Source organism: Solanum lycopersicum, chromosome 3, assembly GCF_036512215.1.
Source record: "Solanum lycopersicum chromosome 3, SLM_r2.1".
In the NCBI taxonomy this organism is placed as follows: Eukaryota; Viridiplantae; Streptophyta; class Magnoliopsida; order Solanales; family Solanaceae; genus Solanum; species Solanum lycopersicum.
This window is the reverse complement of record NC_090802.1, coordinates 62495057-62509895: the sequence shown is the minus strand read 5'-3', so window position 1 is coordinate 62509895 and position 14839 is coordinate 62495057. Positions and strand designations below refer to the sequence as shown.

At 34.5% G+C, this 14839-nt stretch overlaps 2 protein-coding genes across 2 annotated transcripts; both read right to left on the bottom strand.

Moving 5' to 3' along the window:
* Positions 1-4865: 4865 nt before the first annotated feature.
* Positions 4866-7307, bottom strand: LOC101267506 (protein PHYTOCHROME KINASE SUBSTRATE 3). The gene has a single exon (XM_004235962.5). The coding sequence runs from the start codon at positions 6378-6380 to the stop codon at positions 5031-5033; it is 1350 nt and encodes a 449-aa protein (XP_004236010.1). The 5' UTR covers positions 6381-7307; the 3' UTR covers positions 4866-5030.
* Positions 7308-7528: 221 nt separating this feature from the next.
* LOC101258350 (probable methyltransferase PMT2) lies at positions 7529-14278 on the bottom strand. The gene is made up of 7 exons (XM_004235931.5): positions 13924-14278; positions 12573-13227; positions 11829-12039; positions 10617-10905; positions 9622-10011; positions 8383-8460; positions 7529-8102 (listed from the first exon to the last, which is right to left on the bottom strand). The coding sequence occupies exons 2-7, from the start codon at positions 13218-13220 to the stop codon at positions 7868-7870; spliced, it is 1851 nt and encodes a 616-aa protein (XP_004235979.1). The 5' UTR covers positions 13221-13227; positions 13924-14278; the 3' UTR covers positions 7529-7867.
* Between the last annotated feature and the right edge of the window lie 561 nt (positions 14279-14839).

Sequence of the window (14839 nt, the reverse complement as noted above, 5' to 3'; positions counted from 1 at the left end):
TGTTCAGCCTAATACTATTTTTACTATCGAAAATACCCCTATCTTATGATCTTCCAAGTAACAATCTACCTTTTACATGCTCTATTCTAACGTAGAAATAAATTTTGTTATTGTATTGATAAATTTTGAATATTGTGATATTTATTTCGAAACGTAAATGATATTTATTATGATAATTCATTTCTTCTATTACAAAAAAATCGAACCTTAATCTTAAGAAATTCCTGAACGAGAAAGCGGTATGTATGGTTGGCGTATGCCTGGAAACTAGTCCAGAATGATATCATCAACTGCACGATAGACCATGAGTAAGCACTTTTGACAGCAAGAGACGCACTCGGCTCGCTCAGGATTCTGTCTTTAGTCAGTTGGTAACTTTCTGAGCCTTAGTGCGCATGGCCTTGCTTCCTTTGCGCTCACCAATGAGCAGTGAAAGTCCCGGAACTTGTTAATTGACTGGCAGGTCATATAGGAGAGAAAGGACTCTTCTGTGTGGTATTCATTCTCGTTCGGCTCTTGGAATCACATCCAGCAGTGGTTGGAACAGCTCGCAAAATCCAACCATGACCATAAAATTCTGACTAAAAATAATAGAAGTTTTTTTTAACAAGGCAAAATTGTAAAAATATTGGTCGTAATATTTCAATACGCGCCTTACAAAAAATAAATATTATACTGATCTAACTAAGAAAATGAACATTTTGCCTAATATATGTTTTGGATTAATTATGAAAATCTCACATTTTAGTTTACTTATTACCATTATTCCTTATAAGTTTTATAAATTTCTAAAATCTCTTATTTTCACGCATCACATTAATGTATCTCGCGCATCAAATTAGTGAATATTGCATATCACATTAGTGTATCATGTATAAAATGTACCTCGCACATCATATTAGTGTATCTCGCGCATCATATTAGTGTATCATTTATGAAATGTACTTCGCACATCATATTAGTGTATCTTGCACATCAAATTAAGGTAACTCGCGCATTAGATTAATGTATCAACGCTTATATTAGTGTATATCGCGCATCAGATCATTGTATCATTTATAAAATGTAACTCGTGCATTAGATTAATGTAGCAATGCTTATATTATTTATCCGTTTTGAGGAATTTTTATAATAATAAACTTTTAAAGAATAGATTATAATTTTACCTTAAAAGTATGTGATGATTTTTCAATAATAGTAATACGTTTTAATACTTTTGGAGCAACCCATCATAGGTGGTGGGTTCCTGTGATATCAGCCCAAAACAAATAGAAGACAAAAAATATGGGTTGTAGTCGCTTAGATGATCCACCAATTGTTTGTAAATATATCTTAAGCCCTTCAAATATTGTTCAAAATACTTTTACCAGAATATTTTATCGAAACAAGGGAATCAAGGTCATAAACCATGGGTGATTCATGAAATTGAATAAATTTTTGCAAATGGTTTTTTCCTTTTAATTTTTGTCTATTGGTCTTTTAACTTTTGTTTTGTTGTTCATTTTATGAAAATATATGGATTAAAGTTTTTTGGCTGATTTAATTAAAAAAAAACAAAAAAACTTACGACTATATTATGATCATAAGAAAATTCAAACTTATGTCTAAGTGATTTTTAATTTTTTTTTCAATGTCAGGGTATTTTCGATAATTTTTTGTTGTCGCAAAATAAAAAGTGAAGACCCCCAAAATAGTGGCATACACATGAATGACCCAAATGATGTGCTATACATAATTTTTCAATATATAAACTGAGTATATACACATATTGGTACCGTGAAATTAGAGATAAGTATACTTAAAAGCCAAATGAGGAAAAGAGAGAAAGGACACCCCTAAAGTCAATAATAATGTGTATGCATCCACTCATTTATTTCCTAATTAATGTGAGTCCTTTTCTTGACAACCATATGCTTAGAGTATTATGTAAATAGAATTTCAAGTTTATGAAAAAAGAGTGGTCCTAATCAAATATTAATAGGGTCATCTTCAAACTTTTACATTGACATTGATACACAACTCCAATTGGTCCATATTGAAGAAAACATTCCCATTATTAGGCCTACCAATTTAATAGTAGTACTAGGGAAATTCCATCCTCAAATTTGATGGAAAATATCGAACATTCCCTTGAAGGACCTCCAAACATTCTTCTTTCAATGTCATAACAACTTAGAGTAATTAATAATCTTATCAGATAACAACTAACACAAAGTATATATACCATAATATTTTGTTATTTCAATAGTACTCACTCTACTATATATATCTTTAGTTTAGTTTTTAGCTTTTTGGTATATTAAATCAATCCCTATATCAAACCATGTGACTCCATAATATTGCTAACTACTCGATCACGACACGTAGCTTTTCTTGTTCACTATTAATCCGTATTAATTAAAATAGGGGACCTTTGTAATTTTAAATCGTAACACCTTTATCGAGACGATACGAGCTTGATATATGCAAAGGCAACTTTTTTTATTTTTTTAAATCATTTACTATATTTGATATTGATGATAGAAATGATGGTTTAATAATTAGTCCAAGAAAAATCATTTGTTGCACACCAATTTTTCAGCCCAGCGGACTGTTTTATGAAAGTGAGACTAGAGATAGAGATAGTGACGACTTTAAAGTCTAGAGTTGGCCAGTTTAGAACACATCATTTTAGATTATTTTTAATTATTACATTTAATTTGATTAAAATATAATGAGTTTAGATAAATTTATAACACTCTTAAATAGAGGATTAATAATTTTCATTCTAGTGGTAGGATGAGTACACAATTAAGTCTTTATAAATGCTACAAGAACTAACTAAGACTATGAAAAATAATTTGTTTATTTTTATAAAATAAGATTGTACAGAACTATATATCATACTTTATTAAAAAAATTTACTCGTAAAATTAACATCGAGGCATGACAGTCATGTGGTTATGTCAGCTGATTGACATTTCCTTTTTATTCTTCCAATTATTGAACTCCTACTTAATAATTATTAATATATATATATATAATTCTACTCACCCCCTATGGCTATAGCATGAAGATCTATCTGTTTCTACAGTTTGGAGTCGTTAACAGATTGAGCACGTTATACATTTCCCACCATGTCGACGAGCTAAATAATGTCAGTTTCCTTTTTGTGTTCTCAAATAGGACAATGGAAGTCACTATAAAATTATTATTTAATGTCATATATATTATATATATGATGTTTTTCCAAAGCTTATCGTATTGGGGAGATTCTGATGCAAAATCGTAGTGGCTTGAAATGATTTTGTTTAAATTAGTATAATATTTGCATAGTTGTGACTTGAATCTAACATAATAGGGAAAATGCACAAGTACCTCCTTAACCTATGCTCGAAATCCCAGAGACACACTTATATTATACTAAGGTCCTATTACCCCTGAACTTATTTTATAACTAATTTTCTACCCCTTTTTAGCTTACGTGACACTAGTTTGAAAAAAAAGTCAATCATCGTTGGGCCCACAAGATAGTGCCACGTAGGTTAAAAAGGGTAAAAAATTATTAATAAAATAAGTTTGGGGTAATAGGACCTTAGTATAGTATAAGTGTGTCTCTGAAATTTCGGGCATAGATTGAGGAGTACTTGGCATTATCCCTATAAGTCAAAATGTATATAAAATTACAAAATAAATGAATTAAGGGGAATAGTACAACTTTATCAGTTAAATTAAGAAATTAATCTATGAGATTTCAATCATAAAAGGTGTAATTATGCCTTTTACCTATATTTAAACACACTTCCTTACCTGCTGTTTTTTTTCATGATCAACTTATGTGATCTTTTTTTTAAAAAATAGTGAGATTATAATTTATATATGATCTCTAAATTACTTGCTTTTATTACAAGTAAAAGTGAGTGATCATTTAATATGAAAGCTTAAGTTATTAAAAATAAAATGCATTTTTAATTATTTATTTATTTTATATTTTGACAGAATTAACCCACAATTTCAATTACAAACTATTCAACTTGTAATTAAAGAAAAAACTATTCAAATTGTGAAATAAATATTATACGGGAGCTCAACAAACTATTATATTTGAATAAAATATTTTGATAAACTTGGGAAGTACACCTGCTACATATAAAACAGTTCAAGTGGAATTTTCTAATTAATTTGGGTGTAGCATATGGGTCCAACCAACTTGGTCGGACATACAAATAAAACATTTCTAACATGATGATAGCTAATAATTTATTTACAAAATCATAAATCTTCGAATACTCTCTATAATCCTCATTATTCTCGAACTATATGAAAATAGGTAATATCATCCTCATTATATTTGCGCAAAAAATTATAAACCGACGTTTTTTTTTACAATAAGTCCTATCTAGACATGAATTAGTACACCAGATTGTAACCAATTGACTTTGAATTAGTTTTTACCTCACAAACAGTCATGAAAATCTTGCCAAAGGAACAAGGCAGACAACATCTACGTTTAAATTCCAAATGTGTATTTCTGTTTGAAGCAAAAGTAGGGCCTTTTGGGGTTGAAAAAAGGGTGCATGCCTACTCTGATATTTGGATTTGATGGCTCTAAAGTGAGGCAAACATAAAGTAGCTTTGTTTCAATATATATAGATGAGATGCTCAAATAATAATAACTATGGAATATCAGGAGAAACATAAAACAAACAAAATGAATAGGTGTTTTATCTTTTTTCTTCAGACAAGGGTGGCCTTGGTTACTTTTTTTGTGGTTTTAAATTAACCTGAGCTTAAACTATATGATTTTAATATAGGAAGGGTGTTGAGGCTTTTCTCGACATAAAGAGACACTTGATGAGTAGGAGTTGAGAGGAAGACAAATTAGATACAATAATACAAACTTTTTCTTTTATTGAAGACAAGAAGATAGTGATTAAGCTATGATTGTACAAAGTACAACTCCAACAAAACCATTAAGTTTTTACACACTTTTTTTTTATGATAAGAAAATATATTATTCTCACAAATTTACTGAACTAAAAGAGGAAAATTCATCTTAGTTTTGCTTTATGCACAGTTTCAGCCACATTTACTGCTTTTTGGGTCTTGCAACCTAAAAGCCCAGTGCTGGGGTGAGTTTTTTGCACCTCTTTGACAGCAGGGTTCTTGATTTTGGTGGTTTTATTGGCTGTGTTTCTTGAACTTGTGTAATCACCAAAGCCAAAGTTCTTCTCATCATAATCTGAGATAACTGACAAGTAATCAGCAGCACTGGCTGTGACAACGCTCCACTCAATGCTGGCCTCGCTTGGTGCATCATACTGAGTTGTTGGAGACATGCAGCTGCTATAATCACCTGATGTTTGTGTATTCAAAAGTCCATATTCGCTGCTGGAGATATTCTCAATTTCGAATAAATCAGAGCTAGCATCACTAGCCATGTCATCACAGGCCGTGCTGCTTCCATGGAGGTTTTGGGCCTTGGGAATGGCGTCCCAGGTTAACATAGATAGTTTCCTCTCTAAGTTCACTGCTATATCTCCTTTTCCTATTTTGCCAGACCCAAACACTTCCAGTGACTTTCTTTGGTCTTCGATGCTTAGATTATGATCATCCCAGTGTGTTTGAACCTCTGTTCCACAAGGGCCAGAACTCAAGGCAAAAGGACTTCGCTTTGATCCTGTCTGGGAAAATCCAAGTCCTATACTTTCATTCACATACACTGCTTTCTTGTCCAAACAAGGGCCTTGACAAGTGAAAGTAGGCAAAAATCTCATTCTCGTCATCTTCTTCTGCTTTGTGGGATACACTACATTTTGCCCAAGATTCTGTAACAGGGCATTTTTGCTATTCCAGCTGCTTGACTCAGAACAAATGCTAGGAGTTCCTGACTGGGAATTGTGCTTCACATGGGGCACATCTACTGTTCCTTCATTCAGTCTCCCCCTATACTTTACCCCAGCTGGAGAGGCTGCAGCTCCATAATCCAGTTGCATGTTGAAGTACTTGTCAGCACCAAATATGCTAATCTCTCCATCTTTGGACTTGATTTGTTCCAGTTGCGTTGCACTATGAAACGAAGGCTGTTGAGGAAATACAAAAGCAATAGTAGGATCTCGAACTGGAGCTCCTGAAGCCTTAAAAGCAAAGTTGTCTTCCCCGGTTTTGAGATAAGAAGAGAAAGACTCCATTCGAAGATTGGCAAGGTTATCTTTGGTGCCGTTTAAGGATGGCTTTGCAGTAGCTGCCTTAGTAACAGAAAATGGTGTCTCAGGGGGTGAAATAAAAGCAGGCTCAACTGCACCCCCATTCAGTTTGTGTACAAAGCTCTCCTCGGGGTTGCTGAGGTAACAGGAAAATGATGCAACACGAAGGCCGGTTGCATTATCATCAGCCGACATGGAGAAAATATGTTTTCTACTTCTGGAGAGTTAAAGAAATTTATAGTTCGATAGGAGTTGTATGTATTAGTAGAGCTTCAAAGGTGTCGATCAAAAGGGTTCATGGGAAGCAGGTAAGTAACATACACAAAGGAGTCAAAATATCTGAAGGGAGGCTTATGTTAAAGATGAAATTCTGACTGAAGAAGTTTTGCTTTCTCTTGGTTCTTTATGCACTCCTTTATAATATTGGCTTTTCATAGAACCACAAGGGAACAGCGCAGAGGGGTTTGTGTTTGGTTGGGGTTGGGGGGTCCTTCAGCTTTAAGGTGGTGGATCCTACGTGTTTAGAGAAGCCCAGCCTTGTAATCTCTCACCAAATCTAAGACGATAAATCAGAGACTTTACAGTACCTCAAATGTTCTTTCAACTAAATAGATCTCCCATTATACACCTAATAGTTTGCAGTTTTTTGACAGTCAATACATCCACATGAAGAAAACATATTAATTACATAGAATAAATGCAACGGCTTATGAGGATAGCTAGGCATCAGATAACAAGAGGTTCAGTAGAAGACTCAAAAACAAAGACAAAGGTCCACTACTCATCAAAGTGAGCCCCCAAAAGGTAGGGACTCAAGATAACACGATCCACACCATAATGAATTTCGATGCCTTCACAAAACTCAGTATTGAATGATTTGCCTGCCCCGCAGACGGTTAGAGGTTTCAATTTTACAGACTGATTTTGGAGATCTTGTCAGGTACATGACTAGTTGGATTACCAAGTACAGCAACACAAAATGGAGAGAGTTGCATATCTAGAGCTATTTGTTGAGTTCCACTTCTTTCAGTTAGTGAAACACTCATAGACTTGAAAAGCTACTAGATTTCAATAAGATTTTGGAGTATTTTTTATATAATAAATCTAAATTAAATCTTCTCCAGAAAATTATTTGGCTAAAGTTAACTGTTTCAACAATGAGAGTAACCTGCCAGGGTGTGATTACATTTACTAAATACCATCTTCCTACAAACCTCCACTTCGTAATCAGCTTATTTCAGCGTTTTCCTAGATGTTGTGCTATGACCACATCTAGTTCTGTAATAAACTGCTTCAATTAGTCAAGATATTCTCGTACAATAGGACATAAGAAAGTAAACATATCCCAACCATAACTCATTCTGCTCAGCTGGAATATATGAAGAACTGTTATTATACATGGTATATAGCAAAACAAGAAAAGAATTTAGTGATGATAACAATACTACACAAGGAGATCAAAATGAAGCCCTTTAATAGACATCAAATGAGGCATAAGAGATCTAAAAACTTTTCTTACCTGCAACCACTAAGTAGGAAGAATAAAAAAAGATCCATGACAAACAGCAGAGATTGCTCTTGTTGTTGTCTACTCTAAACTCCCACAGGAAAAGAATGATACTAACTCTGGCCAAGAATCAGATAGCTAACTATCTGCCAAATAAGCTGTCTTGTCATGCCATTCACCGTAAGATGGTTGAGTTGTTTTCTCCAACAACCCAGTATCTTTTGACAGCAAACAATACCTTTTTAGAGATAAGAGGACCATCCTCATGATCTACCATTTTTGTTTTCCACCTCATACCAGATACAACTCTTTTTACTTGGCCAAGAATATCTACATCATCTCGGAAAATAACTGCGCCTTCTGGTCTAAGAATCCTGTCCATCTCTAGTAGAATGTCTTCAGTATTACATCTGCAAGTAAAGCAACTCAGATGCAATAGCAGTAGTGGCAAGATCAAAAAGTTACAAAAGGCCAAACTCAATGTGCACATAGATTAGATGTATGCCCCCCCCCCCCCCCCAAAATCCCACATACACAAAAAAAAAATAGAAAGGTTCTCATAAAACTGTATCATCTATCTTCTATATAATATGGTGTCCTCCTACCGCTAGGAGTTATCTTTATGACAGACTATTGGTAGATGCTAATTGCAATGTCCTAGATTCTAAAGATTATGTCTGAAGAACTTACTTGTCCTTATATAAGCTGAAGATCCCATTTGCATGAATAAGGTCGTATGTCCGAGGGTAGGTAGAGAAGGCTTCACACCTGAATTTGAAAGTTGGAAAAAAAAATGACATAACAATAAGAGAGGAAAGCTCAAGATAGCAAATTCACATGATACCAAAATCCCCCCTATTCTTAAAAAAGAACATAAAAGAATTAAGAACATCAGCACCAACAGAGAAGGGTTGGTTCATACTATTGCAATTTTAGCATCACAAACACAAGAAATCATGTAAAACTCCCTTTTAGGTAAAACCTCAAGCTACCTGTGATGCATATGCAAGAGGAGGATCTAAAAAGGCTGCAAGACAAAGAAACTGCAGTCCTCTAACACTATTACTGTCAACTGAGAATGCCGAGACATGCAACACAGAGTAGAAATAATATCTACGATGTTATCTGAAAGGACTATATAGAGTAGTGATAATGAATGGAGGTCAAACTAGACAAATTCCCTTCCATATGGTCCTGAGAGAAACTACACAGGTATATGAATGTGAAAAGCTGGTTGCATCTGAAGTCTTTCCCATCCTGGACAGATCTATTCCTCTCGTTTCAAAATCACTACAAAGGGCATGGACAGATTACTGTATGAAGTAAAAGGTTCAATCACGTGCTGGATGAGCTTTTGTCTTTGTTCAGCTTTTGTCAGCTTGACCTTGCCTTACAAATATATAGCTCTATCCATTCTGAGTTCAACGGGTCCTTACAGTATCCTATCTTCAATATAAATTTTTACGTTTATATTTGTGAGACATGAAATGAAGATGCATCCTCCTATATGTCATGTATCAAGAAGCAGCAACTACTCAGTGAGTAAAATATAAAGAAAACGCAATTGCACTATCACTAAACTGGAAGATTTAAGGGCTTTGTTTCAATGATAAGTGAGAGGGGAACATATAAGATGCGAAAAAATTAGTTATCATTATTTAACAACTTTAAGCTATGCTAAGCATGTCTAAGAATTTAAACTACGATAGGATCTGAGGCCACTCCAACAAAATAGAAAGAGAGAAAAGGAATCATCTCTCAAAATAAACTTAAAAACAGTCGGACAAATGAATTGTAACATACTCCTGTTTCCACAACAATTTTATCTGTACTTATTCTTATAAAACTTACTGTCCAGAAAAAATAATACGAAGGAGGAATTGATGCTACAGAGCAATGAGAAAAGATGAGGGAGCTTCATATAATTACCAGTCATGGTATATGCCAATCAGGCCTCGATCATATATTATACCAAGAGTGTCCCTTTCAGCTATAGTTGGCACAACATTCATGACCCATAGTTTAGATGATTCTAGCGCTGCAGCAAAACTTCCTAGGCCAGCATTCATATCTAGTATATTGCGATACCTCCTAGTGTCAAGGAGCTTGTTAACTCTCTTATAAGCTTTCACATGCTTCTTCCACGACTTGTTGTCCTCCTGGAATGATTCAACAGAGACTCCAGTAAGAGATCCACTTGCTATTCTTGGAGGAATAGCATTAAGTCTCTCCGGAAATGGCTTGAGCTCTCCGCCAGAAACTTGCTCCAAATTGATTGTTTCAGGATACGGAGTTACACATGCCTCCATCTTCTTATACCTATAGCAATTTTTTGGCTTAATATCATGTAATCAGATTGAAACCAAAAACTTTATCACCAAAGTTGTAGAAAACTCAAAATCCCCAGATTCCCTTTTATTTTCAAAACAGTAATGCTATTCAGTACTTCTAATGAAGCAGTGTCGTACGCATATTTCATAATGGGCTATTTACCACACTTCGTGGTTTTCAACATATCATAATCTCTAAAAGAAGGGAAGGGACTGATTTCGGCATGGAACATCAAGTGCTTGTAGGTATGTACCATGCTTGTCCATAGAAGAAAAAAGACATAGGACACGGCAACAAAATAGAAGAATACATATATTACAAGAAACTCACTTGTCAACTAGAAATTAACATCCCCTTTGACTATTGCAATGTAATCAATTACCTCTGCCACTCAAAATCTTAATGGAAGATACGTGAACTAAAGAGACTGACAAAAATCATAAAAGCAATCCTCTATAACTGATATTATAATTGGCAATTACAGCTTTGTACATCCGTTGAATAACACAACAAAAGAGAAGAAAATCCTAATCATTCTGCGATTTGACAACTGAATGTTTGGATGAGTAACATTATAAAGTACAAGGAGTTACCAGACATTTTCTGAATTCGAGAGGTCACATAGAGTTACACGGGAATCTCGTTTACTGCAGAACTCGGAGTTTACACGTTTTCTCCATATAGCTATCTCACCTTTCTCATACTTCTTTTCCCAGCATAAAAGCTCAGTAATCTCTTCAATCATTCTTTGTTCCTCCTCCAGCTCCTCTTTAGGTAGTTGCCAAGCTTTATAATTAGTCTGCCAACTGATGGGGGGACCTGAAAGTATCCAATACCCCCCTGGTCTGAGAACTCGATCCACTTCCATCAGGTACAGTCCACCTAAAAGAGTAATTCAGTTGTTTTCAGAAAATAATAAGAAATAACTGAAGGAAGAACGTAACTAAAAAAATTCCAAAATACAGAAACAGCCAATAGATTAAATATCCAGTCCTCGTTGGCCTCCACATGCACTATCTTCTTTCTGAATAACACTTACCAAAACAAAAGAGACATGCCTTATTCCTAAAGTTCTTTCTCTAAAACCGGAGGGGAAGGGGGGACAAAGAAGGAAAAATGAAGACATGTAGGACAGTTTTCATTTTAAAGTGGGAATTATTTTTCAATCCAAAATGGAAAGGGAAAATCAATCTAGGATTATCCTTGGTTGACAATTGGTACTAGAGAATGGTTGCTGAATTACCAGGAGACCATACACCACAAATACAGGATAATTTTGCCAAATAAAAGCTTGTAGAGCAATATCTTTTGGGGAATAATTTGGTCTAAGTTGATAAATTTTCTTACAACTTCTGCTCCCAAAGCCAAGGTATCATATCAATCAGTAAACTTATTCAGGATGATCTCAATTAGTTGGAGTTAGCTATCTGGATACTGCATATCTATTGCATTCTATTCGGGTCTATTCTGTTATCACATTAAATTATTGTAAATAGAGGTTCTCCAAATATAATATTTACCCTAGGCTAACATATAAGTCTTTCACCAAACAGAAAATATCCCACAAATACCAGATCTAATGAAAATATTACAGCAAAACTAAGTCTTAATCTGAATTAGTTGGTGTCACCAAGGTATCACATATACACCAAAAAAAGATCTGTGAAAGTCAAACGAAAGCACATAATTTCCAACAAGATAGGTGGGGATCTCTCAAGTGGAGCAATCCCCTACACCAGTCAGATTTCTAGTTAGATTAAAAGATCGAAAGAACACAAGATCCAGAAAAAAGAGGAGATGCTTACGGTTTGCAGTCCATGGAATCAAACAACGTGAACAATGAGCCATATCAAAGGCCCTTGATGGAAATGGCAATTTTATGGTTCCAAGTACACCAATAACTGCTGGTATGCCTCTTTCCAAGGCAAATTGGACTTGAGCTTCATGTGAGTCTCTTGGCGCGAAGGACATGGTTATAACGTTTTTCTTGAAAAGGTATGCACCCCAACTAGCAACCTAAGATAGCATATTCCATTCATCAAACATATAGAAATTGAATTTGGATTGAAACATACATCATTTATAATGGCAACAAAACAAAAGGTAAAAGCTTTAACCTCACAAAAAAGAGAGGAGGAAACCAAGATAATGATGCAAACTACCGTCTTTCATGAAAATTGATCTCAACTAAAATTGCAAAGTTAAAGCACTCATCGAAAAGGAGTAAAACTACCAGATAGATAGTGCAAAGAAAAAGCAGTAGTTAAATATCTGTAGCAAGACTAAGTGCATTAAGATTATCAGAGAAGTTAAGACGGCTTGTAAAACTATCAGTATATATTAATTTCAAGTAGTAACTAGGAATCTCCCTTAAAGCTAGATTTCTACTTAATCTATTTTGTTGCCCATTCATAGCATAGCCTACCCTCGGAATAGAGCTAACATATGTATTTTTTGTAACCCTGCATCTCCTTGCTGCCTTCTAGTGAAATTATTTCATAATATATATATATATATATTTTGGCAAGCTTTTACAAATTTTCACTCACCCCACATCCCGTATCCAATGCAGTTCGAACTGTGCCATTTCCCATTGGTATCACAGAAGCAAGCTGGTCAATATACGCATCTGCCCCATGTGGGAACTGAGTTCCGCCACCTGGAAATCTAAGTAGATCACCTTCAAGCTGTACCCAGTTTTGCACTGCCTTCTCAACTGTTAAACTTTTATGTGGTGCATTTGCATAAGGTACATACTCACGACTCTTCGGCCATGGAAAAGGAGTTATATAGCCTTTTGGGGCTGGAATAAGACAATGCAGCTTCTCTTCTTCTGGAGGACAATGTCTCTCCCTATAGTTCATATTTTCTCTAGGAAATGTCATTGCTCGCATTTGATCATGACACGGTGTATAATCAACATATTGCTCACCACAAGGTTCAAACTGCTTGATTTTCAGTTTGGGATCATCAACCAGACCGTGTTGATCGCCGTGATGAGTTTCATACTCTAGATTGGATAGAATGCTGCAGTCCTCTGCCTTTTTTGTTATCTGAAGAGATTTGCCGTCCCCCTTCGCAAAACCACCTCTTTGCCAAACTCCTATAACATAGAAAAAACAACAAAGACCAGCTACAATAAATATTGATGCAGGGCCTCTGCTTCTTTTATCTCCTGGATTTCCTTTTATCGCCATGATTGACCTAGAATTGTTCATCCAGATTTCAGATGACATGGAAACAATGAAAGAAGATAATGCTCATTGTCATGAATAGTAATCGTTGAGGATGTAGATATAGAGGCTATTGACTACCCTCATATTAAAAAACATATTTTAGTTTGAGAAATATGATCAAGTAGTTAAGTAACTATCATAGGCTCTTGTTACTCTAATTATGCAAGCACTTACATAAAGACGACAAAAGAGGGGCTGAGCCAAAAGGGTAAAAAATTACACTATGTAGATAGGGAAACTCTTTTTCCACATATATAAGTGGTCGAATAACAACTTCTTATTCGAATGCCTGGCTCTGCCACTTAACAAACATCCTTATAAATACAAGTAAAAGATGAAAAATAATAAAATGAGTAAATGTGCTTTCTTTGCAATTTTAGTAGGTAAAAGTCAATGTAACTAAGAACTTATTCTCTAGACAAGAGGAGCAAAAGCACAGGGTTTCCAATTTAGTACTCTTACATAACACTACTTGTGAGGCTTCTATCATCCAACATCAAGTTTCTTTAATATCTGAACTACATAAAAATCTCAAAAAGAAACATTGGCGTCAGGAGAGAACCAAAACCACTGTCCAAATTCCTTAAAAACAACTAAACAACTACTTAGGAAACATAATTTTGTGCAAGAATTGAAATCATCAAATTGAGGATAGAAATCTTACGGATCTCAGGAAAGAGGAGTTTCGCTGCGTTTCCAATAGGATCAAACCATTGTTCGATTAATCACGATGTATATTCAAAACAAGTGTTTGATCGGAATTTACAGTAGTTGGTTGTTTGGAGTATAAGACATCGGACATTACTTGACAAAGACAAATCCGATGTTTTCAATGAACTGGAAGTTGGTGGCCTCAGTTTTTACTACACTCTGACTTTATAAGGAAAAAAATAGAATATACATTCATTGTTGAGTACCATCATTTATTTTCAGATTCTCTATTTATTTTTTATTTTTATAATTTCTGTACCGATTTGAGAAGTGAAGAAAATTAATAAATACCCAAACGATAATTGTCTGTATCAATTTGAAATATCCAAAAATATTTATGGGCAACTTTCACATATAAAGTTTGCATAATTGCGCTCCATAACAAATATAGAAACTGTATAATTCGCTATACATATACAATTAAAGCAAATTGTATAAAACAAGAAAGATAAAGAAACTTGGGCAGAGAACTGTATAAAAACGAAGTGTATAAAACGAATTGTATTATTATAAGTGTATAGAACGATTATATACAATTTGAATTTGTATAAAATGAAAAAGAGAGAAAGACAAAAGTGACTTGATAAGGAATATACAATTGAATCGAATTGTATAAAACGGGAATGAGAGAAATTAGATACAATTTGAAAATTGTATAAAACAAAAAAGAGAGAAAGGCAAAAGAAACTGGGCAGGGAAATATTTTTATTGTATAATTATAAGTGTATTGGACGAAAATATATGTAATTGCATGTGTATATACAATTTTTTCACGCTTTATACAAACAAAAACACAATTTATACATTTCGCTTCTGTTTGTATAACTGAGAAAGGCGAGGGTGGCGAGCGAGATTCGGGAGAGTGGCGA